General features: G+C 53.8%; 1 protein-coding gene, 2 long non-coding RNA genes and 1 pseudogene across 3 annotated transcripts; 1 reads left to right on the top strand and 3 right to left on the bottom strand.

The window, feature by feature from the left end:
- Positions 1 to 3,632: 3,632 nt before the first annotated feature.
- LOC128820601 (uncharacterized) lies at positions 3,633 to 4,388 on the top strand. Its single transcript, XR_008440918.1, has 2 exons — positions 3,633 to 3,785; positions 4,178 to 4,388. It is a non-coding gene; the product is annotated as an uncharacterized LOC128820601 (long non-coding RNA).
- Positions 4,389 to 6,880: 2,492 nt separating this feature from the next.
- On the bottom strand, positions 6,881 to 10,785 carry LOC128820592 (cilia- and flagella-associated protein 45-like). The gene is made up of 11 exons (XM_054001371.1): positions 10,601 to 10,785; positions 10,308 to 10,435; positions 9,849 to 9,990; positions 9,320 to 9,490; positions 8,965 to 9,143; positions 8,701 to 8,830; positions 8,319 to 8,465; positions 8,006 to 8,119; positions 7,605 to 7,798; positions 7,226 to 7,450; positions 6,881 to 7,052 (listed from the first exon to the last, which is right to left on the bottom strand). The coding sequence occupies exons 1-11, from the start codon at positions 10,706 to 10,708 to the stop codon at positions 6,995 to 6,997; spliced, it is 1,596 nt and encodes a 531-aa protein (XP_053857346.1). The 5' UTR covers positions 10,709 to 10,785; the 3' UTR covers positions 6,881 to 6,994.
- A 2,630-nt stretch (positions 10,786 to 13,415) lies between these two features.
- On the bottom strand, positions 13,416 to 14,988 carry LOC128820603 (uncharacterized). Its single transcript, XR_008440920.1, has 3 exons — positions 14,791 to 14,988; positions 14,503 to 14,634; positions 13,416 to 14,082 (listed from the first exon to the last, which is right to left on the bottom strand). It is a non-coding gene; the product is annotated as an uncharacterized LOC128820603 (long non-coding RNA).
- A 4,590-nt stretch (positions 14,989 to 19,578) lies between these two features.
- On the bottom strand, positions 19,579 to 23,764 carry LOC128820264 (Fc receptor-like protein 5; annotated as a pseudogene).
- Positions 23,765 to 27,734: the final 3,970 nt, after the last annotated feature.

Below are 27,734 nucleotides of genomic sequence, written 5' to 3'. Positions count from 1 at the left end.
TAGGACACCATGGACACACCCCATGCTGGCCCAGGTCACCCCCACCAGCTCCTGATCCTATCCCCATAATCCCATCCCCATGGCCACATCCTCACCCTTCTTGTCCCCTTCTGTCCCTGCATCCCAGTTCCCTTGTCCCCATGCCCAGAGCTACCTGAGCCCGAAGGTGTCAGTCCTCACATCCTTGTCCCCACATCCCCATCCCCACATTCCTGCCCCTTCTTCCTGGCCCCAAAGCCACCCTACATCCCCAGTCTCACCAAGCTCCACTGTGGGCAATATGGACTGGCACTGCTGGCCTTGGGGACCTCAGGGGACCACACAGCCCCCCCGTGCCCCCTCCCCACCGGTCTCTGCCTCACCAGGGCCCATCCCCGGGCTGCCAGGCCCGTGCCCGGGGCACTCACCCCACAGGAGCAGTGTCACCTTCCCGGCCATCCTGCTGTCCCCAGCCATGTGGACTGGCTGTCACTGGCTGCTCTGGCCACCGCTCCCCTGGCTGGCGGCTCTTTGGATGAAGGGGAAGGAAGCGAGGTCACGACTTGTCCACACATGTGGGTGGCCCTTGGTGGGTGCAGGGTGACCAGAAGCTGGGGACAGGCTGTGGGCAGGGTGGGGACGGGATAGAGACAAGGCTGGGTGGCACACGGTGAGACATGGGGTTCCTAGGAGTGGGGGCTCGGTGGGTTTGGGGAGTCAGGGATGGGTGTCCAAGGGAATGGGGAGTACCAGGGATGGGTCTCTGGGGAATGGTCTTGAGGGTCTTGAGGGGGAGTCATGAGGGATGTGGGTGCAATGGGAATGGGGGTCCCCAGGGCTGGGGCACTGAGGGATGGGAGTCCCAGGGGAACGTGGGCTCCAGGGATTTGGGGTCATGGGATGTGTGTGCCAAGAATGGGGTGCAGGGTGTATGGGGGGTCCTGTGGGCATGGGGGGCCCTGGGAGAACCAAAGTCCTGTGGGGAAGGGGGATTTCAAGTGATGGAATGAATGGGAGAGGGTTCCCTGGGAATGGGGGTCCTGGTCCATGGAGATCCTGGGGAATGTGAATAGTGGGATGGGGGTCCCAGGGATGGGGGACATAAGGAATTGGGGTCCAATGGTTGGGTTCCCAGGGGAATGGGGTCCAGGGATGGGCAGTGGCTGGCTGGGTGAGCACATGGGTTGTGGCTTCTTCCCTGGCTGCCTCAGATTTTGGGGTGACCCTGGGCCTAGCACAGCCCCCCCCTGAGGTGTCAGTGGCCTGGGGGTCACCCCAGACAGATTCCGAGGGTCTCTGGGTCTGTGTCCCTCCCAACTCACAGTGACTTTTCCCTCTCTTCATTTCCATTTCCATCATTTTATCCCTCCATTTCACAACCCCCCAGTTCATGTCTTGATGATCCTGGGGAGCTCCTGAGCAGGGAACAGGCTGGGGGAACCCCAGGGTGGGAGAAGCAGGGGTGAAGGGTTTGCAGGGAGGGCTGGGGAGGCTGTGAGGGATGGGGGTATCCAGCTGTGCCCCCCAACACTTCCACTTTCTCTCTCCTGCAGCAGAAGGAAGAAGCCTTTTGTGCTGAGTGTCACATGGGGGGACAGGTTCTGTCCTGGGGGGTCACATCCAGGGGGTACTGTCCTGGGGGGATCCTGTCCCAGGGGGGACACATGCTTGCCAAGGGGATCCTGTCCTGGAGGATGACAGCTCCGGGGGGTGTCCAGACTTCTCCATTCTTGCTCATCCTGAAACAGAGTGGAAATTTAACAGGGTAGAAATCCATTTGGATTTAGGTGAAATGTGCCACTTTGAATTATTAGTAGCTTGCTAGCATAGGTAAAATATGGTGTTTAGTCTGATAGCTCTGCTGCGCTCATAAAAACTGCCTCAGCCAAGGGGAAAGAACGTGAATTTCTACGCTGAAAAGATAAGAGAGGCCCCTTGAACCTTGAAACCAAGAAAAAAAAAAACCAAAGCTGAGTCTGCAAGAGCTGGACAAAGTGACCAGAGAGTTCTCTGTACAGGGACTGTTCTCTGTACAAGGACTAATTGCAAGTTGGAATGCAAAACCAATAAAATGAATATGCATGAACCTATTGTGAAACTCTGCATATGTACTAGTAATGGGAAATAAAAGTATCGGGAGTTCTCAGGGGTGCGCTGTTCTTTTGAAGAGGGGACGATACCCACATGCATCCAGCATGGTAATGAACATACTGGCATTAAAAACTTTTACAAGTTGTGGAGTTAGGGTTGTTGTTTTTGTTTTTGGTTTTTTTTTTTTTTTTTGGTTTTTTTTTTTTTTTGTTTTGTTTTTTTTTTTTTTGTTTTTTTGTTTTTGTTTTTTTTTTTTTTTCTGCAAATGAGTCCCCTGCAGCTTGGGAATGGAGTCCTGGGTGTGAAGGAGCTCCCAAACTCCTCCTTCTTGAAGCCAGTGGCCATCCAAGGCTGGGGCCCAGCCATGGCCCAGCCCCACTGCACAGGGGTGGCCATTGGCCAGCCCTGCTCTGGCCAGCCCCAGCTGGCAGCCAGGACCTGAGGGTCCCCCCCCCCGCCCCCTTGCCTTTGATTCTGGCAGCTTTAGAGCTGCTGCAGAGGTGAGAATTCTGTGGGGGAGAAAGGCCTGCCTGTGGTTTGCTCAGCCCTGCAAGAAGCACAAAACCCAGAGGGAGCCCAAGCAGTGGCTCTGTGGGGGCCTTTGATGGTTTTCAGAGCAGGGCTGGCTGGAAACCACCCTTGCAGGGGCAGCTGTGGTGGAACCAGTCCGGAAATGCGGCAGTTGGTCATTTTGTCCCTCTTGGCAAGGGACTGAGTGAGCCCCAGAACTACTGCAAATCCTACACCAATCTGCTCAACAACCTGTCCTGGACCTTCCTCTTCCTTCCTCTCTCAAACCTGCAGACCTCTGGAACCTTATGGAAAGAATGTTTGGGTTCTGGCTTTGGCTGCCAGACAAGAGGAAATAGTGTGGAAATATTGAGCAATGGCTCTGCCCCATGGCCATGGTGGGGATGTGAGAAGTGACCCTGTCTGGATTCCAGGTGTCCTCAAAGCCACTCCATCCCTGCCCTTCTCACCTGCACAGGGAAGAGAACAAAAGGCTCCTGGGCTGGGAGAAGGAAGGGGAGGGATCAGTCCCTGAGCACCATCTGGGACAAAAGGGACTTGACTTGGGGAAATTAATTCAATTTATTTTCCATGAAAATCTGAAAAATGAGAAGTGAAACACAGCTTAAAAACACCTTCCCGTCTTGGGAACTGCTCCAGCATGGGCTTTTCACAGGCTCACAGCCCCCTTTGGGCATCCCCTGCTTGGCCAGGGATTCCTGCAGGGCTGCAGGGGTGTATCTGCTCCCTGGGGACCTCCACGGGCTGCAGGGGAATCTCCAGAGCTTTCGTGTCCCTCCTTCCTCTCTGCAGGCTGTTTCTCTCCCAGCCTGTCGCTCCCTTTAGCTGCAGTAATTCCAACTCTGTCATCCCCTGAATTTTTCCTTATCTCTCAGTAGCCCCGTTCCTTCCTGGCCTGTTCCAGTATGGCCCTTGAGCCCTGGGAGCTGTTGGTGGCTTTGCCATGGCAACGGTTGGTCCTGACACATTGCGAGAGTGGCTTCGGACATGCTGTCACAGTCAGTTCAGATACATTCCAGCTGTCTGTCAGTTCCATCACAATGTGACAGTCCTGGTGCTCACAGTGCGATGGCAGCTGTGACCTGTGCTGGGTTTCCGAGCCGAGGATTCTGCTCCCTCCGTCCCAGTTCCTTCCCAGTGTGTCTGGTCTGCCACCATGCCGTCACCTCCTCCCTGGCATCCAGGTCCATCCTGGTCCCTCTGTTCCAGGTCCACCCTCCTGGTGCTGCCTGCTCCAGCTGTGCTGCCCATCTGTCACAGAGCTGGGACTGGCAGAGGCTCCAGAGCAGCTCTGGGGATCAGATGCTGCTCGGGGAGCGTTGGGTGCAGGGCTTTGGGCACCGGGGGGTACTAGGAAGGGCTGGAGCTGGGGGTGGGGTGAGGGCGCTCTGGGGAATGGGGGTGTCTGGCTGTGCCACCCCAACACTTTCTTGCCGTGGGAGTCCAAGGCCAACCAGGTCTGTCGGTCCTGGCAGTTTTCATCTGGGAGCATTCCTCGGCTATTTGCAATTTTAGGAGGTAGAATCCAAATTTCTGCCCCAGGTACCTGGCCTCTAACGAGGGCTCTTTTCCACAGGAAGGAACACTTCCAGTCCAGTGTCTAGGGGACGGCTGAGAGGTGGCCCCAGGAAGTCCAAGGCAAGCCTGAGCTATCAGTCCTAGCAGCTTTTGTCTAGAAGCAATCTGCTGACATTCATAATTTTAGGTGAGGGAATCCCACTTTTGGTCCCTGATTCCTGTCCATGGAGGATGGCTCTTTTCCAGAGAAATGAAAGCTTTCAAACTCAGTGTCTCAAGGTGTCTTGGTTTAAAAGAAAATGTCTTCCAAGGAGGACGGGAATCCTCCTGGAATCAAAAGAAGACCCCTCCCTCTAAGTAATACTTTCAAAATTATGGAACTTTCAGGCAGAAATGTGGAAAAAGGAATTGCCGGTTCTTGGCTTCTTTTTTCTACCTCTGTCAAGGTTGGGATTGAAACTCTCAAGATGATATTTTGTGTTCAGGCTTAGGTGTTTATTATTTCTTATCTATATTACAAGTCACAAGTTCTACAGCATTCTACTAACAAGTTATAAAATGGCTGTCTTTCCATACAAAATCTTTTAAGGCTAAACTATCCAATTAAGAAATGACACCTAAATTATTTTCACTTTTAATCCAATAACTAATCACTCAAGTCCTCAATGGGGACAGAAACTCTAAAATTCTCAGCAACAACTCCAACAAGGAATAACTGTTCTTTACTAGAAAATAAATAGAACAGAACAGAACAAACAATAACACAAGAACAGAATCTTTCAACCTGCTCAGTGCTATTTGTTTCCCCTGGGTGCAGTTATGATCACAGCTGGCAATGGGCACTGGCAGTTTCCAGTGGGGCAGAGGCTGCAGGGACTCACTCGCAGCGGGCAAGGGGGTCCAGTGTGACTCTGAACTTCCCAGGGTGATCTGAGCTGCTGCCGGCATGGGAGAGAAAGAAGGGGGTGCTCGCCCTGAAAACCCATGCAGGCAGTGTCCAGTCTCAGCACTGGAAGTTGCCCAGGTCTGAGTCAGTGGAGGCAGCTGGGATCCTCTGGCCAGCAGTGGGCACAGGCAGTGGAGGCAGGCAGAACTTGCCTGCGGTGCTGAGCTAAGGCACAGAAAGCCCAGGCCAAAACCACAGGTGGCATCTCAGACAAATCCCAGTTCCAGAGCAGGAGAGAGCCCCCAGGGCAAAGCTGCTAAAACCCTTTATTTCCTTCCCCTCCAAGTGATTCTGTGGAATACCAGGGCTATCAGCCACTCTTTCCATGTGACTTGATGGATGGCTGTCCATCTAGGAGTCACCCCATCTCCCTTCCCCTCCCAGCACCTTCATGATGACAGTGGGAAAAAATCCCCTGAGAACACCCATCCCATAACATTACCCACCCTGAATTTTTTTCCCATACCAACATTGAACTTTAGACTTTTCAACTATATACATACATGCATTATTCAAATTTTATATATATATATTTATATATATGTATGCACACACACATCCAGATACAGCTACAGGGTGCAGTGTCATGGACAGCTCACCCAAAGATAAGATCCCCTTGACGGATACATTGTGTTTCTCTGTCTTTTGTGTCACCAACCAGGTGCAACCTGTTCCTTGAGCAAAAACAATCCAACAAGTGTGTTTGCCATTTCCTGAGGCATGGTTAATCCAAACTGTTTTCCCTAACAGGCCTCTCAGCTGTACCACAGAGACACCATCTACAGTGTGAAGGGACTCTGGTGTTGACTGGCCACATAGCCTTTGCTAAATGCTGATCCCAACGCTTGAAGGTCCCCCCACATCTGTATGTGATGCTTTGACTGGGGGAACCTGGTCTGCATCTTCGTTGGTGTAATGCTCCTTGTTGGCTCGACCCTTAGGCACGTGTACATCTCCATGGTGGCCTCTCACAATTGCCTTCTCCACTTGGATGGTGATGTCTTTCCACATTTCAGAAGCCCAGATGGGTTTCTCTTTACATTGCCAATTGGCCTCTTTCCATCTGTCCAGCCACCCCCACAGAGCATTGGCTGTCATCCATGAGTCAGTGCAGAGGGAGAGCTTTGGCCACTTCTCTCGTTTGGCAATGTTGAGAACCAACTGGACAGTCTAGACAAGGTGTTCATTTGCTCAATTCCTTCTGTTTCCGCAGCAGTGATTCCAAAAGCCCATCGATGTCCCTTTGGGTCTCTGAAGCGCCTGTTCCCGAGGTAGTCAATGCACGGGATCCATGGGGTATCTGGGGTGTTTCTGCCAGTCCTTCTCAGTCAGGGAATATGCATAAAAGTGCATAAACCTGATGCAATATCAGGGGTATAAAAGATGGAGCTGCCATTTTGTACATGAGTCTATGTTATTTTGCCCTGCTCCCAGCACTGTCCCTTTTGCTTTGCTGATTTGCTGATTTTTTTTTTTTTTTTTTTTTTTTTTTTTTTTTTTTTTTTTGTTCTCAGTAAAACTTCAATAACTCATTCCCAATTGGGGTCTGGGTTGTTTATGACAGATGGTCAGCCGGAGTGATCACCCATTTCTTTTGTTAACTCACTCACCTGCCATCCATCCCAGGGGCATCACTCCCTCCTTCTTCCTTGTCATTTTTCAGATGACAAATGGGAAAAATTCACTAACAAGCCTAAACCCATAATACAACCCTAGAGTGGGACAGGTGGGACAAGGAACCTCAAGGCTCCTCCAGTCCTGTGGGCAGCTCCTCCCAAACATCCCTGAGGTCAAGGAAGGACAGAAAACTCCATCTTCTCAGAAAACTTGCTTATTGGAAAATTTAGTCAATGCAAATGGAACCCCAAAACCGTGGGGAATTGGAGCTGGTTCCTGGTGGGGCTGGGCCTAGGAGGGGACTGTGCTGGCTCAGTTGTGGGCTTTGCGCTCCACCTGGGCACAGTACTTTTCGGGCATTCCAGTGGCTCTGCAGAGGAAAGAATTCATCAGGGTCCTGATGGGTCTCAGACCATGGCCCCACAGCAGGTCCCGTTTGCTGAGGATGCAGAGGGAGCAGCTGGGAGGTGGCCCAGGATGGGACACCAGGAAGGACTCAGGGAGCCCAGGGAGCCCAGGGAAGCAGCACTGACAGCCCCTGACCTGAATTCCTGCAGCTTCTGCTGCCTGAACTGGGCAAGGCGCTGGCTGCGCTGCCGGACCTCCTGCTGCTGCTGCCAGCCCTCGGCAATGACGGCCGCCCGCTCCTGCTGCCGCTGCTGCTGCAGCTCCTGCATCTGCCGCCGGAGATCTTCGGCATAGGCGTGCTGCTGGTGCTCTCTCTGCTCCCACTCCAGCTTCTCCCGCTCCAGCTGCTCCTGATGGGCCCTGTGGGAGTGCAGGGCTAGTTCAGGGACCCTGCCACAGCCCCCCCACACCTGGCACAACACCTGGGCTGGCACTGGAGTCCCCAGAGTCACCAGCTGGAACTGGGAGCCGCCTGGCCACTACCTCAGCCATCCCTCAGTCACGTGTGCCTCACCTGAGCACCCTCTGGAATTCTTGGCGGTCCTGCTCCACCTGCATGGCCAGGTACTGCTCCTTCTGGGCCACCTGCTCCAGCCGGTCCTGCTTCAGCTGCTGGTCCAGCTCAGCCTTCTTCCGTGCCTTCTCCAGCTCCCGCCGCCGCCATTCCCGGTCTGCGACCTCTTGGTTCCTCTTGGCCCTCAGAGCATCCTGCCCGAATAGAGGACAGTGCTGGGCTCCCATCAGGGGCAGCTATGGAAGCCCTTGGCCGTGGCTTTGGCTCTGCCAGCACCACTCCAGGACATCCCCTGGCCCCAGGGGCTGGTCCTGCAGACCCCCCCCCCATCCAGAGGCGCTGCCCCTTTGCTGGGGTGATGACAGGGATGGTGGCACGTCACCTGTGCCTGGGCCACTCACCCGCTCTGCCTGCCAGTCCTGGGCCCGTTCCTGTGTGGCCCTGAGCCGGGCCAGCTCCTTCTCCTTCTCCAGGTGCAGTTGTTGCTGCTCTGCCTCCAAGGCGGACTCACGCTCCTACGGGGGACAGAGACCCGGGGTGGAACAGAGCCCCAGAGTGTGAGACAGAGCCCTGGGATGGGACAGAGCCCTGGGATGGGACAGAGCCCTGGGATGGGACAGTGCCCCGGGATGGGACAGAGCCCTGGGATGGGACAGTGCCCCAGGACAGCTCCTGCAGCACCTGCCCACCCCACCAGGAGCCTGCTGCTCTTACAGCCTTCTGCCGCTGCTGCTCCAGCACCCGCTCATCCTCCAGTCTCTCCCACTCCCGCTGTTGATCCTTCAGCCTCTGGCTCTCCATGTTGAAACGTTTAATATCGGCATGGATTTGCTTTAGTTGCTCCTGTTTCTGCTCCCAGGCCTGGAAATGCCACACAGGATTGGAGACCACCAAGCCAAGTGCTCCTTCCTCCTCCTTCACTCAGGGCAGGCAGGCTTTGGGCCACCTCCCTGGGATGTCACAATGTCCCCAAGAGACCAGAGCTCTGATCCTGCTGGCTGCTGTCCCTACTCCCTGAGTGTGGCTGATCCAGCTCTGCCAATCCCTTTCCATCCAGGTGGAAACCTCCCTGCACTCCCCTCTTCCCTGCTCCCACCTTCTGATCCTCCCTCTTCATCTGCTCCAGTCGCTTCAGCTGCCTCTGGCCCTCCTGGTACAGCTCCTCAGCCCTCAGTGCCCGCTCCTCTGCATTCTGCTCCATCTGTTTCACAATGTCCTGCCGGGCTCTGGGAATACGAGAGCAGAAGGGTTTCTTCTAGCTCCAACCTGCTCCCCATCGTGGGAATGCTGGCATGGACAGGGCTGGTGTGGTTGGAATGGGCTAGATGCCTCCATGGGGAAGAGGGAGTCTTCTGCCCACCTTATCAGCTCCTGCTTCCTCTGGCGCTCCAGCTCCTCCTGGACCTCCATGCCCTTCTCCCGCTCCATTTCCATCATCTTGTCCAAGCGCTTCTCCTCCTCCGCCAGTTCCTTGTGGATCATCCTCTTCTCCAGGACTTGCTTGTCCCGGATCATGTTGCACTTGGCATTGAGGAACAGCTGTGGGGACAAGAGGTGTCTGTGGCTCGGAGCTGCGCTGAGACACAGGGAGCAGGGAGGGCCAGGGAATGTCACCAGATGACACAGGACAACAAGGGAAGGAGAGGAAGAGCCTGGGAGCACGAGGAGCAGGAGAGGCTCAGGCAGTGCCAGGCGACAGCGGGTGCTGGCCCTACCGCGTTCAGTTCCCGCACATCTTTCTCCTGCTCCAGCCTCATCCTTGTCACCCGCTGCAGCAGCTTCTGCTCCTCCTGCTGCAGCTCCTCCTCCACGTCTCTCCGATGGTCCCTCTTGTCCTCCAGTTCTGCCTTTCTCTGCTCCTCAATCTGGGCCTTTTTCAGGGCTTCCTGCAGGGACAGAGAGCACTTCCCAATCCTGGACACCTTCCCAAGGGCTCACAGGGGTCACACTTCAGGTGCCGCATTCCCGGCACTGAGCGGGGACGTGTTGGGCTCCTGGGGCCCTGACACAGCCATGGGCATCCCTCCCCACACCTCTGGGCAGATATCCCGTGCCCTTGGAAGGCTGGCAGTGCTGGGCACAATTTCAGGGATGCTGCCCAGCTCTCAGTGGAGCTCTGAGCCCTGCAGCCTCCCCTGTGCCCCAAAATGTGTCGGACAGAGGGAGGGCCCCCTGCAGGAGCCACCACCCCTCAAACCCAGCTGTGGTGCAGGAAAAGGGGGAAGCAGGAAGGGAAATGCCTACGAAGGCTGCGTCCTGTCTGGCTTTCAGGGTCTTCAGCCTATCCCAATGCTCCACCTCAGTCGGGGCTCGAGCTGATTCCTTGAGTTTCTTGTATTCCTTTTCTCCAATGATGAGACATGGTTTGGGCTTCTCCTGGGGAATGCTGGGGAGCCCAGGGAGAGAGCTCAGTGGCATGGAGATGCCAACAGCTCCCTGTGCTCCCTGAGCTGCCCACTCGACCACCAAGCCAGCCCAGATCAATGTGGGAAGTGCTGGGGAAGCTGTGGGGAGCTGACTCTCCTGTTTTGGGGTAAAGCAGGAAGGGAAAGTGTGGTGAAAGTGGCACCAGGCTGGGATGCAGGGGGCAGGATCCCTGGGGGTGGCCAGGGCACACTGCCAATCCCTGCTCCCCAGAGATTTTGGGATGCTGCACTGACAACCATTCCCCCAAAACCCCTCAGGGCTCGGGCACAGCCTTACACGAGGTCCCGGATCAGGTCCTTGGTGATGATTCTGGTGCTCTTTGGTTTGTATCTGATGGAGGGCTGCAATTCAGGCTGTTTGGGCACATCCCGAAGGATCACAATGGGGCTGCTGGAGCCCATGACCTGTGGGAAAGGACGATGTGAGGGATCCAAAATCCCCACACTCAGTGCTCCCTGGACACCAACTGATCCTGGGAGGAGTTCTGGACCGTCAGTCAAGACAAGCCCTTGGGTCATGTTGGAAGGGGCCGGAGGGGCTGGGGGGTCAGGAGGAGACCAGGGGCAGACCTTGGGAAGGAGGGACTGAAATCCCGGTGGGTGAAGCTGCTGACGGCGGGGGAGGAGGGACCCCCGGGAGGAGTCTTGAGATCCTGAGCTGGCAGTTGCAGCTGCCATGGTGCTGTCATGGAGCGTGGGAGGTATGACAATGTCCTGGAGCTGACATCCCAGTGTGATGGGACTGGCAGTTGGGATGTGTCTGAACCGATTGTGACAGCATGCCCAAAGCCACCATCACGACATGTTGGGACTGACTGTTGCCATGGCAGTGCCTCCAGCAGCTCCCGGGATGTCCTGGAGCAGATGGGGGATGGGGGATGGGGGGCGTTGGTACAGAAGCTCCCAGAGCTGGGAAGGGCAAATCCAAGGGAAGGCAGAGATGGAATTGTGGCAGCCAAGAGGAGCTTGAGTGTTATAGATATGTATTATAATGTTGGCTTTTTGGAAATATTGCAATGAATTTTATATGTGTGGTGTTAAAGTAACTTTGTTATAAAGATATAGTTTTTATTTCTGGTGTTAATTAAGCTTAGACATAATAGCTGATATAAGTATGCTTGTGTTAAAATGCCTGCTTGGATGGGATAACATCCAATGAACACAGGATGAGGACACCTGTACAGATCTGCCAACTATCAGCACTCACCGTCTGAAGGCAGTGTGGACCAAGGACCAAAAACTGAAGGTGATAAGAATGGACTAAAACCACAACCAAGGATTATGCATACTCTAAAAAGGCAGATCCAAGGAGGAGATATGCTAAATAGTTCATGGAACATGTAAAGTAGTTTGGGGAAAAGTTTACTATGCATAAGGGTCTATGACTATACAACAGGCTGATGTAATGGAAAAGGTATTTAAGGGGTATCCCCAAAGGTGACAGTGCGCTCTTGGCTGAGTGTCAAGATGCACCCGGCCATAATAACCTTTGCTCTATGGTCCTTGTCTCCTATTGTTCTTTATCAAACTTTAAAATTTTCACAGGAGAGTGAACGTGTTTTTCACACTGAGGCTGGGAGTGGAACAGCCCCGCAGGGAGGAAGAAGGGACACAAGGGGCTCCAGAGATTCCCCTGCAGCCTGTGGGGTCCTCGGGGAGCAGAGACCCCCCTGCAGCCCTGCAGAAGCCTCCAGCTGAGCAGGGGATGCCCAAAGGGGGCTGTGAGCCCGGGGGAAGCCCCCGCTGCAGCAGTTCCCAAGGCACTGATCCCGAACAAGGAAGAGCCCCAGCTGGGAGCAGCTGGAGCAGAGCTGCAACCCATGGGAAGGTCTCCCACTGGAGAAATCCTTGGAGAAGGGTCTCCCATGGAAGGCAGGGACCCCACCTTGTCAGAACAGGGCAAGGACTGTGACTGCTCTGGCTGAGCAGGGCAGAAACAACAAGTGCTGAACTGCCCGGGGCCCCCATTCTCATTTCACTGCACCACTGGAGGGAGGAGGGAGAGCCCAGGAAGGAGTTTGGGGTGCAAGGAAGGTGTTTTGAAGGGTTTATTTAACTTTTCCTTATCCTGCTCTGATTTTGTCAGCAATAAATTCAATTAATATTGCTAATTCTGAGCCTGTGATTTCTGTGACAGGATTTGATAAGTGATCTCTGCTGGTCCTTGTCTCAACCCAGGAAAACTTTGTTCAATTTTCTCTCCCCATCCAGGTACTGTGGCCAGTGAGAGAGCAGCTGTGGTGGGTGCAGGGCATCCAGCCACTGCCCATTCACGGCAAGGCAGGAAGGAGGAGGAGGGTCAAGGTCAGGTTGATGAGCAGATTGGTGTGGGATTTGCAGTAGTTTTGTGGCTCTCGAAGTCCCTTGGGAAGAGGGAACAAATGATCAATTGCTGCATTTCCCAAGTGGTTCCCCCACAGCTGCCCCTGCACAGGGGGTTTCCAGCCAGCCCTGCTCTGAAAACCATCAAAGGCCCCCACAGAGCCACTGCCTGGGCTCCCTTTGGGTTTTGTGCTTCTTGCAGGGCTGAGCAAACCACAGGCAGGCCTTTTCCCCCCACAGAATTCTCACCTCTGCAGCAGCTCTAAAGCTGCCAGAATCAAAGGCAAGGGGGCAGGGGGGACCCTCAGGTCCTGGCTGCCAGCTGGGGCTGGCCAGAGCAGGGCTGGCCAATGGCCACCCCTATGCAGTGGGGCTGGGCCATGGCTGGGCCCCACACCTGGATTGACAAAGGTCCCCAGGGTGTGCCACCCCTGGGACAGGTACTCAACCAGGAATGTGCCAGGACATTTCTGGAACCACCACCCACCAGGACAGGGCCCCCCATGCCAGAATGTGTCACCCCCTGGACTGATTTCCCCCAGGTCCCCCCCAGAACAGGGACCTCCCAGGACAAGACACCCCTGGTTTTCGCGCCAGGTCAAGGACGGACCCCCTTTCCCATCTGACTCTCAGCACAAACAGCCTCTTCCTTCTTGTCCAGGAAAAAGAATGTGAAAGTGTTGAGGGGTACAGACGAACACCTCCATCCCCCACGTCCTCCCCACCCCTCACTGTACCCCCCACACCCCATTTCCCCCTCCCCTGGGTCCCCCCAACCCATTCCCTGATCATGTGCTCCCTGTGATTGCTGAGCCAGGAACCAGGGGTGAGGGGACATGGCAAAAAAGTGAGGAAAATAAGGAAAAAAGAGAAATTAAGAGAGGAAAAAATCAGGGGCACAGGAGGACACAGAGGCAGAGCTACCCAGGACCCCCTTGAGATGCTTGCCCAGGAAATGAGCACTCCAAGGGGGCAGTGGTGGGCCCTGGGTCATCCTAAAATCTGAAGTACGTAGGGAAGGAGCTGTGACCCACGGGCCCACCTAGCCACTGCCCATCCCTGGCCCCCCATTCCCCTGGGACCCCAACCATGGGACCCCCATTCCTTCTGTCCCCCCTTCCCTGGGACCCCCATCCCTGGTCTGCAATTCCCCAGGAACCCCATTCCTCCATTCCACAGAACCCCATCCTGGTAATTCCAGCCCCTGGAACCCACCTTCACTTGGGGACCTTGATTCCCCTAGGACCCCCATTCTCACAGGGCCCCCCTTTCCCCTGGCACTTCATCCATTGGCCCCCATCCCATGATCATAGATCCCTGGAGGTCATGTTGTTCTGGGGCCCTCATCCCCAAGTCTGAGTCCAGCCAACCCTTGGAACACCCATTCCCCTGGGAGCCCATGCCTGGGCACCTCATTCCCCTGGACACCCATCCTTGGCTCCCTACACCTCCTCAGCCTCCAAATTCTAGCAACACCATGTCCCACCATCACCTCCATGTCCCACCAGGTCCCCACCCTGCCCCCAGTAGGTGCCAGCTACACGGGGGGACGAGACGTGACCTCGCTTCCTTCCCCTTCATCCAAAGAGCCGCCAGCCAGGGGAGCGGTGGCCACAGCAGCCAGTGACAGCCAGTCCACATGGCTGGGGACAGCGGGATGGCCAGGAAGGTGACGCTGCTCCTGTGGGGTGAGTGCCCCGGGCACGGGCTTGACAGCCCGGGGATGGGCCCTGGTGAGGCAGAGACCAGTGGGGAGGGGGCACAGGGGGGCTGTGGGGTCCCCTGAGGTCCCCAATGCCAGCAGAACATGGACCCCAGTGTGACCAGAGTTGTGGGGTGGTTGTGGGAACAGGAACAGGAAAACGCTCCTGTGGGGACATTCTCGGGACAGAAACTTCACCGCATCCCCCAGGTGCTGCTGTCCCTGCAGGGCCACCCCCTCTCAGCCCCGTCCCTTCTCCCTTCCAGCCCAGACCCTCAGCCTCACTGGTGAGTCCTTGGGGGATGCCATGTCCCCACCCCACTGTCCCCAGCCTCGCACTGGCCCTCGCAGGCTGGTGTCCTCTGTCACCCGCAGGTGCCTAGACCTCCCAGACCCTCGTGGAGCCCCCCTGGAGGCCGGCGGTGCTGTGGGACGGGGTGTCACTGACCTGCCAGAGGTATAAAAGGCAAAGCATCCATCTAAAAGCTGAGCCACCTGGTAGGCAGCCACGAGGTGGGCTCCCAGGCCTGTTTTTCCTTATTTAGTCCTTTTGTTGTATTTTTGCTAAGGTTTAATAAACCTGTTAAAATTTTTTAAGTGAGCAGTCATTTATCATAAAAATAAAAATAAAAATAAAAAAAAAAAAAAATAATAAAAATAAAAATAAAAATAAAAATAAAAATAAAAATAAAAATAAAAATAAAAATAAAATGCAGCTATATAAAACAACACTGACAGAGTTAGAATACAGCCTGACAGCCTGTGGGTCAGGATGTCGGTAGTAGTCCCATTAAATGGTGGCTGCAGTCATCCTGGAGTGACAGGTGTGGTTCTGTAGAAGGGTGTAGTCTTCCTCTGAAGGTCCAGTGGTGGTGTAGATGGGCTTGGTCTTCCTCTGGGAATCTAGTGGGAAAAGGCTGGCTGTGGTGTTCCAAATGTCAGAGTATATCCAGGTAGGAATGCTTGGCTTCTCCCCCTGGGCAGAGCATCTCCCAATGGGATGATGTCACAGTCATGCAGTGAATCTCAATGGCCCACTAACAAGATATTTCCCAGAGGGAGGATTGGTTGGAGGACCTGGAGGGTCCCGATGCCACCATGACCCCCATATTGGGTCACACCCAACGGACCAGGGATCCCCAATTCTACAAACAGGGTCCTCTGGCACTGGGAGTCTCTGGGATGTGCCCATGTGCAGGGGATGGGCTCTGGTCACACCAACCAAGTGGTGACCCATGGAGCAGAGCCCATCCAGAGCCCTGGGGAAACTGCAGGTGCCAGGTTGGGAATAACCAGAACTCCCTCCCCATCTAAGTCTCTCATGGGGTGGCTGAGCCCACTGCCGGGTCTGTCACATGTGTAGTTGCCTCTCTCCATGACAGTGATGTGGTCACGTCCCTGCTGTCCCCAGCGCTGCCCGTCCTTGGTCCAGGTGGTGGCACCGGTGGTCCCCGAACATTGACAGATCAGTGTCACCTGGTCCCACAGCACTGCCGGCCTCCAGGGGGGCTCCACGAGGAGCTGGGTGGTGTGGCTGCCTGCGAGTGAGAAGGGACACAAGCCTTTCAGGGCCACCGCAGGGCTGGGGACAGTGGGGCGGGGACATGGCATCCCCCAAGGACTCACCAGCGAGGCGAAGGGTCTGGGCTGGAAGGGAGAAGGGACAGGGCTGGGTGAGGGTGGCACCGTGGAGACAGTGACACGCGGGGACATGGGTTGTAGGGGCTGTCCCCAAACTGTCGCTGTGGGGACATTGGTGTGGCTCAGATGTCTCGATAGGGACCCTGTGCTGGCACTGGTTACCCCCACCAGCCCCACAGCCTCTGTCCCCATGGCCTGGGACATCTACCTTGTCCTTGTCCCCTTGTCCCTGTCCCTGCATCCCTGCATCCCTGTATCCCTGTCCCTGTCCCCACAGCTGCCCCAGCCCCACAATAGCTCTCCCCACATTCCTGTCCCTCCAGCCCTGTACTGCCTGTCCTGTTCCCAAGGCTAGCCCATGGCCCCGATCAGCTCATGCTCCAGCTCTGCTGGCATTGGGGATGTCAGGGGACTCCACAGCCCCCCTGTGCCCCCTCCCCACCAGGGCCCATCCCCGGGCTGTCAGGCCCGTGCCCGGGGCACTCACCCCACAGGAGCAGCGTCACCTTCCTGGCCATCCCGCTGTCCCCAGCCATGTGGACTGGCTGTCACTGGCTGCTGTGGCCACCGCTCCCCTGGCTGGCGGCTCTTTGGATGAAGGGGAAGGAAGCGAGGTCACGTCTCGTCCCCACGTGTAGGTGGCCCTTGGTGGGGGTAGGGTGGCCACAAGCTGGGCACAGGCTGTGGGTAGGATGGTGACAGGCTGGGGACAAGGCTGTCCCTGGATCAGTGGGACATGTGCTTCCCAGAAGTCGGGGGCCTTTTGGATTTTGGGGAGCCAGGGATGGGTGTCCAGGAGAATGGGGGGTCCCAGGGATGGTGTCCCTGTGGAATGGGGGTCCTGAGGAGGGGTAGTCACCAGGGGTGGGCATGCCATGTGAATGGGGGTCACCAGGGATGGGGGCACTCATGGATGGGAATCCCAGGGGAATGTGGGCTTCAGGGATTTGGAGTGCCTTTGTTTTGGTTTGCTATTTTGAGATTTTTTTATAATGTATTAATTAATGTGGTGAGTTTAGTGTTGGTTAATTATTTGTGTATTTATTAGAATGTATTTTTTTATTTTTTTGTTTTGTGATGGGATTAGGAGAAAGGTAAAGTAAGTTTAAAACTTTAAAAGGGTATAAAGAAAAATTTATTAATAGTAATAAATTGTAATCATAATAAATCCCCCATCAGGGGATGGGTGTGCCAGGGATGGGGTGCAGGGGGAATGGGGGGTCCTGGGAGAATCAAGTCATGGTGGAAGGGGGATTGCAGGGGATGGAATGAATGGGAGAGGGTTCCTTGGGATTGGGGTCAGAATGAAGAGGCCATTTGTGCTGAGTGTCAGATGGCAGGGGCAAGTTCTGTCCTGGGGGGGCACATCCAAGAGGGTCATGTCCTGGGGGGATCCTGTCCCGGGGGGACACATGTTGGCCAAGGGGGTCCTTCTCTGGGGGATGGCAGCTCTGGGGGTGTCCAGACTTCTCCATTCTTGCTTGTCCCCTTCAGGATCTCAGCCGGCAAGAGCAGCTTGGGAATGGAGCCCCAGGCAGAAAGGAGCTCCCAAACTCCTCCTCCTTGAAGCCAGTGGCCATCCAAGGCTGGGGCCAGCCATGGCCCAGCCCCACTGCACAGGGGTGGCCATTGGCCAGCCCTGCTCTGGCCAGCCCCAGCTGGCAGCCAGGACCTGAGGGTCCCCCCCCGCCCCTTGCCTTTGATTCTGGCAGCTTTAGAGCTGCTGCAGAGGTGAGAATTCTGTGGGGGGAAAAGGCCTGCCTGTGGTTTGCTCAGCCCTGCAAGAAGCACAAAATCCAAAGGGAGCCCAAGCAGTGGCTCTGTGGGGGCCTTTGATGGTTTTCAGAGCAGGGCTGGCTGGAAAACTCCTGTGCAGGGGCAGCTGTGGGGGAACCAGTCTGGAAATGCAGCAATTGATCATTTTGTCCCTGTCCTGAAAGGTCTGAGAGAACCAGAAAACTACTGCAAATCCCACACAAATCTGCTCAACAACCTGACCTGGACCCTCCTCCTCCTTCCTGCCTTGCCGTGGATGGGCAGTGGCCGGATGCCCTGCACCCACCACAGCTGCTCTCTCACTGCCCTCCCCTCCTGGATGCAAAGAGAAAATTGAACAAAGTGTTCCTGGGTTGAGGCAAGGACCAGCAGAGATCACTCATCAAATCCTGTCACAGGCAAAACAGCCTTGGAATTAGAGATATTAAATGAATTTATTGCTGACAAAATCAGAGCAGGATAAGGAGAAGACAAATAAACCCTTCAATACACCTTCTCTCTGTTATAAATAACGATGTCATCATTGGCTTTCACTATTATATTTGCTTTTGCGAATTATTTTGATAAAATACTGTTTGTAATAATTTCTTAATTTCTTTTGATACACTACAATTTGTCAGCCTTTTTACCCTAATCCCTGTGTAGAATATATATTTTAGCATGATAAATATATTACAGTTTAGACTCTCGCAAAATATCAAGATAGAGACTATGTGCTGTGTATTATAACATTAACTGTTGCAGAAGTAGCTAATGCTTCTATTTGTGTAACTAAATGACAATTGTGAGAATGACTCAGATAATTTTGTGAAACTGTGTCCTGGTTTAGAGTAATTTTGGGAGAAAAACCTCTAAAAGGGGCTTCCTCTAAAAAAACAAATTCAAGTGGCCCCTCCCCCAACTGGTTTGGGAAAAAGATTTCCTTGGAGAAAAGTGGAAAAAACTGTTTATTTAACAGGCAAAGCATTCACCAGTAAAAAAAATGAACAATATTAAACAATAAAGCTTCTTGCCACTCCAAAAGAGATGATGACCTCAGAAAAGTCCCTTCTGTGGGCTTTAGCTCAGCTTACTCAGGCTCTTATCAATCCCTCTGGCACTGGAAATGCCACGGCCCAGGCCTGGCCCTGTGGGCCACAGGTGTGAGTTCCCGGTGCTCTTCTGGGTGTTTAGTCCAGAGCAGGTTTAAACAGGTCTAAAGACAAAGAAAACCTACAGTCCAGGGAACATCTCTGCCTCAGCTAGCTAAAAACTAACTAAAAGCAAAGGAGAGCTCTGTCCCGCTGTCTGTCTGTCCCCAGACAACACAGTCCAGGAGGAGGATGCAGGGGAGCAAGTGACATTTCTGGCAACAAACTCCACGCTTCTTCTCTCCCCCTTTCACTCTCGGAACCAGTCTTAAATGTGCAAAACTTATTATCCAGCATAGACAGAACAGATGGCTGGGGATACAAGCGTCATATAGCCAACCCAGGACAAATAGCTAATGCTGATTTCATGTACTGATGGAGTACCTTAGCTGTATGTTAAGATAACATTGAAAAGAAACAAGTAAATAAACATCGAAAGAAAGAATGCAAAGAGGAACTTACCACTGACCCTTCAGTTATCAAGAACTTTCAAATCACAGAACAGGAGGGCCTTGTGAGGACATAAAATATATAAATTTAATCTGCAGTATGGTATGTACTTTAAGAAAACAGATTAAGTGTCAAACCAAGCAAAATAATTCACAGAACATGTAAACTCAAAAGAATGTTTGAATATGTATAATCCTCTTGAGTATGTATTTAACCAATACATTGAGAAGGTCTATAAGAAGAATTGTTGTAGTTAACCATGGGCCTCTGGCAGTTGCCAAGTTCCCAGCACACTGTTTACTGTCCTTTTTATCCCTTATTAAACATTTACAGATTTTAAAGAGTGAGCCTTGTTTCTCCCACAGTTTAATCAAGAAGCTGTATTTTGGGTAGAATAAGAGTGAAAAGGGTTGTGTGCCCCACCCCAGCACTGGGAGGGGGAATGAGGAGCCCCGAGGGGCACTGTGAAGAAGAAGAGACCCCTGAGGGGAATTGATGCCTCCCAGAGCTGCCAGTGTCACCCAGTGTCACAGCACACTCTCAAGGGTGTCACAGGGGTCCCGCTGTCCCTTGTAGCGTCCCGACAGCTCCGCGTTGGTCACTTGTGGATCCCGAGGTGGGGCAGGGCTGGGGGACACATGTGGGGGCACCTGCAACAAATGCCAGTTTTGTTGGAATCAGGGTGGGGGGTGACACCCATGGGTGATGCGCCCCTGTCCCCCCCTGTACTCACCCCCTACCCACTCAGTGCCCAAGACATGGGGGTCCAGCACCTCCCCCTCGTCTGGGGGGGTCCTGTGGGGATAAGGGGGGGTCTGGGGGGTGTCTGGGGAAGAGGGAAAGGGGAGTCCCTGCAATAGCCCCTCCACTCACCTGTCCTAGGGCTTCCTGGCAGCTGCAATGGAAAGGGGAGGGGGTGATGGAGGGGACACTGGGACCACTTAACCTTCTTGGGACTACAGCAGCTCCAACTACCCACAGGACCCCTAAGCCCCACTGCAGCCCTGATTCACACCAGATCCCTGATCTCTGCCCCCACTCTCGGGGCTTCCCCTCACTCCAGGACCCCCATCCCCCCCCATTGTCACCCACCCTGGTGGTGCCACCTGTGACAGCCCGCGATGACAGCCAGGAGCAGGAGCAGGAACAGGAGGGTCCTGCCAACATTCACAGCCACTGCTGGGGACAGAGGGGAATACATTGGTGTCAACCTGAACCCTGGGGGTCCTGAACGCCTTGGCAACTGCATGTGAGCCCACCTGTGACCAAGGATGAGCGAGGGGTCACCTCCAGGGCCAGCTCTGGGCTGAGTGCCTGGAACAGGCGGTGCCCGTCCTGTCCCAGCTGGTTGGTGGCCACGCACTGGTAGGAGCCCGAATGTCCCACATCGATGTCCCTGAGCTCCAGGAGGGGACCGTGGGCCACCTCCTGCCCGTTGTGCAGCCAGGTGAAGGTGACAGGGGCTGAGCCTACCTGCACCGTGCAGTGCAGGGTCACGGGGTCACCTATGTGCACCAGGTGTGACAGGGGGCGAGAGGTGATGGTGGCATTGGTCACGGGCACTGCAGGGACACAGGGCTGGCACATGGTGAGGTGGGATGGGGGATGCTGTGGGTGGGGTAAACCCCAGCCCGAGGGTCCTTCTCACCCAGGACAGTGACATTCAGGGGATCACTCTTGGTCACACTGTCCCCATTGCTGACCCGGCACTGGTACCAGCCGCTGTCATTGTGCCCAACATGATGCAGCTCCAGGCGGGGACTGGTGCCCAGCAGTGCCCCTGAGTTCCCCCAGTGCCAGGAGAAGGACAGGGGACCTGCAGCTAGCACACAGCTCAGCACCAGGTGGTCCCCCAGCGCCACCTGTGCCCTGGGGGGCTGTGCCCACAGTGACACGCCTGAGATCGGGACCCCTGCACGATGGGTGGACACCAGGGGACAGTGAGGGACTCAGAGGGTGGCTGGGGACAGGCAGGGAAAACCCAATGAGGGAGAGGGGCTGCATGGACAGGAGTGGCTTGGAAAGGAACTCCAAGGAAGGATGGGGGATTCAGGGAGGGGACACCTGGAGAAGGATGGGGGAGACACCAGAGAGGGCTGAGGGGAACCAGACAGGGATGGTGGGACCTGGTGACCATGGGAGGACCTCACAGAGGGGTGGGGGGAACCAGGAAGAGGTGGGGGGACACAAGTAAGGGATGGGGGGGATGAGAGCCAGGAATGGAGGGAGCTGGGGAGTGACTCAGGGAAGGGATGGCAGGACATGGAAAAGGTGTCAGGGAAGGAAGGAAGGGGGTACCCATGTAGGGTGGGGGAACCCAGGGATGGACCCAAGAAAGGATGAGGTGAGCCAGGGAAGGATCCAGGAAAGGCTGGGAGCTCCAGGGCAGTTGTCAGGGAAGACAGGGCAGGAGGACCCGTGGAGGCTATGGAGGCTCCCCGTGCCCATCCCTGCACTCACTGCACACCGTGATGCAGAGCTGGGCGCTGGTCTTCTGCACAGCCCCACCCCCAACCTTGGAGCTCACCTCGCAGCTGTAATTCCCCAAGTAGAAGACCACCGCGGTGGGCACCAGCAGCTGCAGAGACCCCTGTGGAGGGGGACTCGGGGCCACAGGAGGCTGGGGGTGCTGAGGCAGCTGAGAGTCAGGAGGGACCCCTCGGTGGGCTTGGGGGGACCCTCCAGCACTGGCACTGGGAAGAGCTCAAGTCAGGAGATGGGGGCGGTGGGGCCGGTGACCCTGAGTCCCTGGGGAGGGGCTGTGGGGGTGTCGGGGTGGTGGCTGTGGGGTGCTTACCGTGCACAGTTAATGTCACCAGTCATGACTCTTTCCACTTCCTTGCCACCCAGCCCCTGCAGCATTAGTAGCCACTGTGGTGTAGCTGCAGAGGGGACAGGGACATCTCAGTCCCAAAGAGGGACTGTCTCACTTCCTAGTCCCCATGGTAGAATCTCACCTCAGTGACCAACAGGTGCCACCAATGCTGGCAGTGCAGTGTCACAGTGTCCCCCTCCAGTAACCTCCCCACAAGCACCTGCAGCACCAACTGGTCTGGGGGACAAGTGGGTCCCATTACACTGCAGGGGCCTGGTGGGTCCCAATGGAACCAGGACCCCCCCACTGGAACACACCCAGCACACCAGGGGTCCCCAATTCCACAAACAGGTTCCCCCCACTCTGGGATGCTCTGGGATGTCCCCATGTGCAGGGGAAAGGCTCTGGTCACACCAGGGGGGTGACCCATGGAGCAGAGCCCACCCAGAGCGCTGGGGTCACCGTGGGTGCCAGGTTGGTGACACCCAAAACTCCCTCACCATTTAAGATTCTCAAGGTGGGGCTGAGCGTGCTTCGGGGTCTGTTACACGTGTAGGTGCCATTCTTGGTGATAGTGACATGGTCGCGTGCCTCCTTGTACCAGGTGGTGGCACTGGTGGTCCCCAAGCCCTGACAGGTCAGTGTCACCTGGTCCCACAGCACTGCTGGCCTCCAGGGGGGCTCCACAAGGATCTGGAGGGTCTGGGCACCTGTGGGTGACAGGGAACACCAGCCTGCCAGGGCCAGTGTGGGGCTGGAGACAGTGGGGCAGGGACATGGCATCTGTCGAGGACTCACCAGCGAGGCGAGGGTCTGGGCTGGAAGGGAGAAGGGACAGGGCTGGGTGGGGTGGCACTGTGGGGACAGAGGCACAGGGGATAGGGCATGGGGGCTGTCCCCAAAAGGCCTCTGTGGGTGTACTGGTGTGGCTCAGATGTCTCAAGGACAAAGAAACCATGGCCAACCCCTGCTCAGGTGCTGGGACCCCCTGCTGGCACAGGTCACCCTCACCAGCCTCATGGCCTCTATGCCATATCCACATGGTGGTTTTCCCCTTGCTCCTGTCCCTGCAGCCCTGTGTCCCCGTCCCTGTCCCCACAGCTGCCCCAGCTCCAGTATGCCTCTCCCCACATTCCTGTCTCTACAGTCCCATACCCCCTTCCTGTGGGGTGTACCCACAGCCACCCTATGGCCCCGGTCACCTCATGCACTGGCTCTGCTGGCCTTGGGGGCCTAAGGAGGCCCTGCAGCCCGCCTTTGTACACTCCCTTTGGAAGTGACATCCTGGTCAGAGAGTGAGAAAACTAGATAAGTTTTTCCAGGAATGGCTTGTGAGACTTTAGGGAGTTGCAGAGAAACAATGATAGCTTGTTATTATAAACAACCTGGAGGGGGTGTTTTACTCCTCTCTGTTTTCCTATTTTTCTCAAAGATTGTTTAAAAGAAAGGTGTTTTTGTTAATTAGCCAATCAGGTGGAATATATTGATTAATTGACCAATCTGGTCTGTCTGTATCAGAACAGTTTATAAAAGAGAGAATTTAATAGTAAACAGAGATGCTTTGCAAACCAGTCTTCTGGTGAGTCTGTGTCATTTCTTACTCAACAGCGACACCTCCTCACCAATCTCTGCCTCACCAGGGCCCATCCCCGGGCTGTCACGCCCATCCCCGGGGCACTCACCCCACAGGAGCAGCGCCACCTTCCCGGCCATCCTGCTGTCCCCAGCCATATGGACTGGCTGTCACTGGCAGCTGTAGCCACCGCTCACCTGACTGGCGGCTCTTTGGATGAAGGGGAAGGAAACGAGGTCACGACTCGTCCCCATGTGTAGGTGGCCCTTGGTGGGGGCAGGGTGAGGGAAAGGTGTAGACACAGCAAGGGACAGGCTGGGGACATTATGGGATTGTTATAAATTGAGGCGAATAATTTGTTCAGCCTTTCAAGAGTCAATCAGAAATTTATTGATTACAGTAAGCGATGGCAAGCAAACAGCGCTGGGTGCAGCCGGGGAGTCTCCGCTCCGCCTACGGCTCACCCCGTTTCGCCCTTCCTACAGTCTTTTTATACTCTCTTTCTTCCGTGTCCGCGTTATCTCTGGGTGTACTCTGCGCTTGCGCCCTCTGTTGCTAGGGGGTCTTCTTCTACTCTCTGGTGGTCGTTTGACGAAGGCTCCTCTCTTCTTCCTTGGTGAAAGTCCACGGCCCTGTAATGATCTTTTCCATATAAGGTTATGTGTTATATGCACCTACGTTCTAGTTACACAATCAGCTTAAGTAATCAACATACTAGCTAGTTTCTGTCTGGCAGTTTTCTGTTATCTACACAAGGCTTCTCCTTTGATTTTCTGTTATCTACACAAGGCTTCTCCTTTCTGTCTTGATGAACAAAGAGTCTTTTCTAACTTATCACAGGATAGTCTGGGGACATGGTGGGAAAAGCTGTTGTCAGGAGTGGGGGGCTCAGGGGATGTGGGAAACCAAGGATAGATTGTCCAGGAGAATGGGGTCTCCATGCCTGTGGGGATTCAGGGATGGGGGTCCTGTGGGAACACAGTCCCCAGGGATTTTGGGTCATGGCATGTGAGTGCCAGTGTTGGGGGTGCAGAGGGAAAAAGGGGACCCTCAAGAATAGGGGTTGTGGGGGAAGAAGCAGCCCATGGGATGGGATCAAGGCAAGGGTGGTCCTGGGCAATGGCAGTCCTAGGATGGGGGTCCCCAGGGAGGAGAGACCAAGGCAATGGGGGTCCCATGGTTGGGTTCCCAGGGGAATGGGGGTGCCAGGGATGGACAGTGGCTGGGTGGGCACAGGGGTCACAGCTCCTTCCCGGAGTGCCTCAGATTTTGGGGTGACCCAGGGCCCAGCACAGCCCCTACCCTGGGGCACTCCAAGGCTGTCCTGGGAGGCTCTGTGTCTCTGCCCCACACGCCCCTGGGCTTTTTCCTGTCCCCCCAGTTTCCTGACTCACCCATCCCAGGGAACACCTGAGGCCCAATTATAGATCCATAATTATACATCCATAGAATAAAGGCAAAAATCTTTTCCCACACCACTATTTTCCCAATAAAAAAACAAACTCAGCAAAAATCAAATTGACAAGTTATAAAATGCTCTGGTTTATAGAATCATCTGAATCACTGCTCTCCAACTAGTCACTTACAAGAAAAACACAAACAAATCAAAAAGAAATGAGACTTTTTGGTTCCCTTTGTGAAAAATGCATATTATATGGCTCTATGCAGATATTTACTATATGTATTATGCTGAAAGTTATGCTGTATTAACATTTTAATAATATAATAGCAAATGTAGTTTTGTAATCAAAATTAAGCATTAGTAGTTAAAATAGAAACTACGTGTGTGAGATGTTCTTTTTATTAGAAAAGGAGAAGATAATCAAGGAATTCTTCACACAGAGATAACAATTACAGAAACCCCTAAATTTTCCAAAGAAGAGGAATTTATGGTTTTCCTTATCAACAGAAACTAAGTTCTTCAAGCCTGACTTAGACTCGAAGGCGCCTGGGGATTAACAGAAACTTTTTGACAAGTACCATATGAATTTCTTGTTTTAAATAAAATATATGCATAATCATGAAGTGTTTTGTATATGTAACAGGTTACCCCTCTTAAGGAGTAAATTCTCTTTTAACGTGGTCCTTTTTCTGGCTCGTTTCTGTCCAGAGAGAGGTACCCAGCTGTAAGAGCCCGTCTGAAGCCCCTCATTCTCCATTCTGCCTTCCGATTGCCACGAGAAAGAATCCCTTCCTCCACTGCAGTTCCGGCTTAGAACAGGACACAGTGCAGGTGCAACCACTGAACCGTCATGCTGGCTGTTCCGAACAAGGCCTGGCAAGAACTTGGCAAGGAGTTGGCAAGGACTTGGCAAAGACCTGACATGGAGCCAGCACGGGACAGCCTGATGCGCGGCCTGCTTCTAATCTCCGTTCTTAAGCCCAATGAACTTTTGGGGTGACTCCCGTGGTCCTTCATTGAAGACCCCTCATCTGCCTCGTTACCACTGTGACAAACAAAGAATGAGAACCCTCCTCCCAAGGACTGAGACCCCTGCTATAGGGAGGAGGGGAAATTGGTGGTCTGACCACTAATGACATGACCTGTTTCCCTTCAGTGATTCAAATGGACTTATTCTTCATTGTATTCGTCTTGCTTTGGTGGTTTCTGTGGACTCACCTGTTCCCTCAGGGCGATTACAATGGACTTTCATTGTTACACTTGTTCCCCCCTCTTTCCTCTGTGGACTATAATTGGAGCCCCGAGTTGACCAGAACTTCGAAGACTTCCCCGACACGACAGACGGATCCCCATCGTCCGGACCACTGAGGATCTCGCCTGTGTTGGTAGCTATTCCCATATCCTTCCTCTTTTCTCTCTCTATTCTTCTATCTCCTTTCTGATCCCCACTATCGCATTTACTGTTTTGGCCCCTAATAAAGGTGCATTTGTTGTGATTAACTGATAGTCCCTTGTTGTTTGCCTTTGTTGCACTTTTGGGATCGGTGAAAAGAACCATCACGACACCCCGCAATAAGCGGATCGTGACATTAAAATTGGCGTCACGGACAGGATTTCTGTCTAGACAGAAGGGTTGCAGCTGAAAAGGCACCCATACTGTCTTTGGAAATTCATAAAGGATCCCTTAGTGCAAAAGGCGGGACACTGTTGTTTTGTTGTTGTTGTGTGTATCTGGTCTGGGAAGGAAGGGACAACTTGAAGAAACTAAGCAGAGCCTCCCAGGCAGATTATTGTCCTTTCACCCAGCCAGGGAAGCGAAGGGCGACACAGCGAGGGCTGTGTAATTTTGTGGAACTTAAGTTGTACCTCCCTGTCGTGGTTTTGGTCCCTTCACAAAATGAGTGACAATCTTAGCCTTGAAATTAAAGCTGAATTTTATGCACTACTAGCCAAACACAATGCCAAACCTTCTACGGAAGGAGAAAAATGGGCACAGAGTAATTGGTTTAACTTAGAAAATGTTATTGATAGAGTGTGTTCATTACAACATGAAACAAAATTCAAACTGGGCAAAAATAAAACTATCTTCTGCTCAGTTTTAGGAGCTTGTCTTATGGCAGCTATAGAAAATCGCTTCGAGCGAAGAAGTGAGGAACATGCTATAATAGACTCCCTTCAAAATCTAGTTGAAATTTTGCAAAAACAGTTATATGAAGCAAAAAATGTGATCTATGCATTGCGAGCTGCCTTAACAGAGGAACATGTTAACAAATCACATAATGCTGATTCCTCTACGGAGCCTGAGGAGAAGGAAACTCCTCACATTAAACAAATCTATCCTCATAAAGAACTTGAAGCAGCAAGTAATTGTGGGGAACATTGCTGCCATCACTTGAGACCCTTGATTAAAACTATCTCAGTGTATAGCTATCTCAGTGATGATGATCTGGAACCTCACATCACAACCAAACACATACCACCACAAGTAAACACTGCCACCGAGCTAGCTAAGCTTAAAAGGGAATATGGACACCTTCCACATGAATCAGAAACAGAATATGTTTTCTGGGTGTCCCTCACTGGTGGTGATCAAATTCAATTCACTGAACAGGAAGCCAGTGGGTATTGGGGACATGGTGTCTTCTTAACAACAGGAGAGAAAGGTGACACATGGTCCCTGACACAGCGTGCAGCTTTTTGGGCCGGGGGAACAAGCCCCTTGGAAAGGGGAGATCCCATAGCTATAATCAGTACCCCCGATCAACTCTTGGAAAATGTGCACAAAGCTGCTTGCCTGCAAATGACTCACAAAAAGAAATTAATTCCTGACTTTGAATCCCTGATGCAATTATCTGTGAAGCCCAAGATAATGACCCCTTTAATTTGTGGGCTT

The sequence above is a fragment of the Vidua macroura genome, chromosome 29 (assembly GCF_024509145.1).
Source record: "Vidua macroura isolate BioBank_ID:100142 chromosome 29, ASM2450914v1, whole genome shotgun sequence".
In the NCBI taxonomy this organism is placed as follows: Eukaryota; Metazoa; Chordata; class Aves; order Passeriformes; family Viduidae; genus Vidua; species Vidua macroura.
This window is presented reverse-complemented; position numbering and strand designations above follow the sequence as displayed.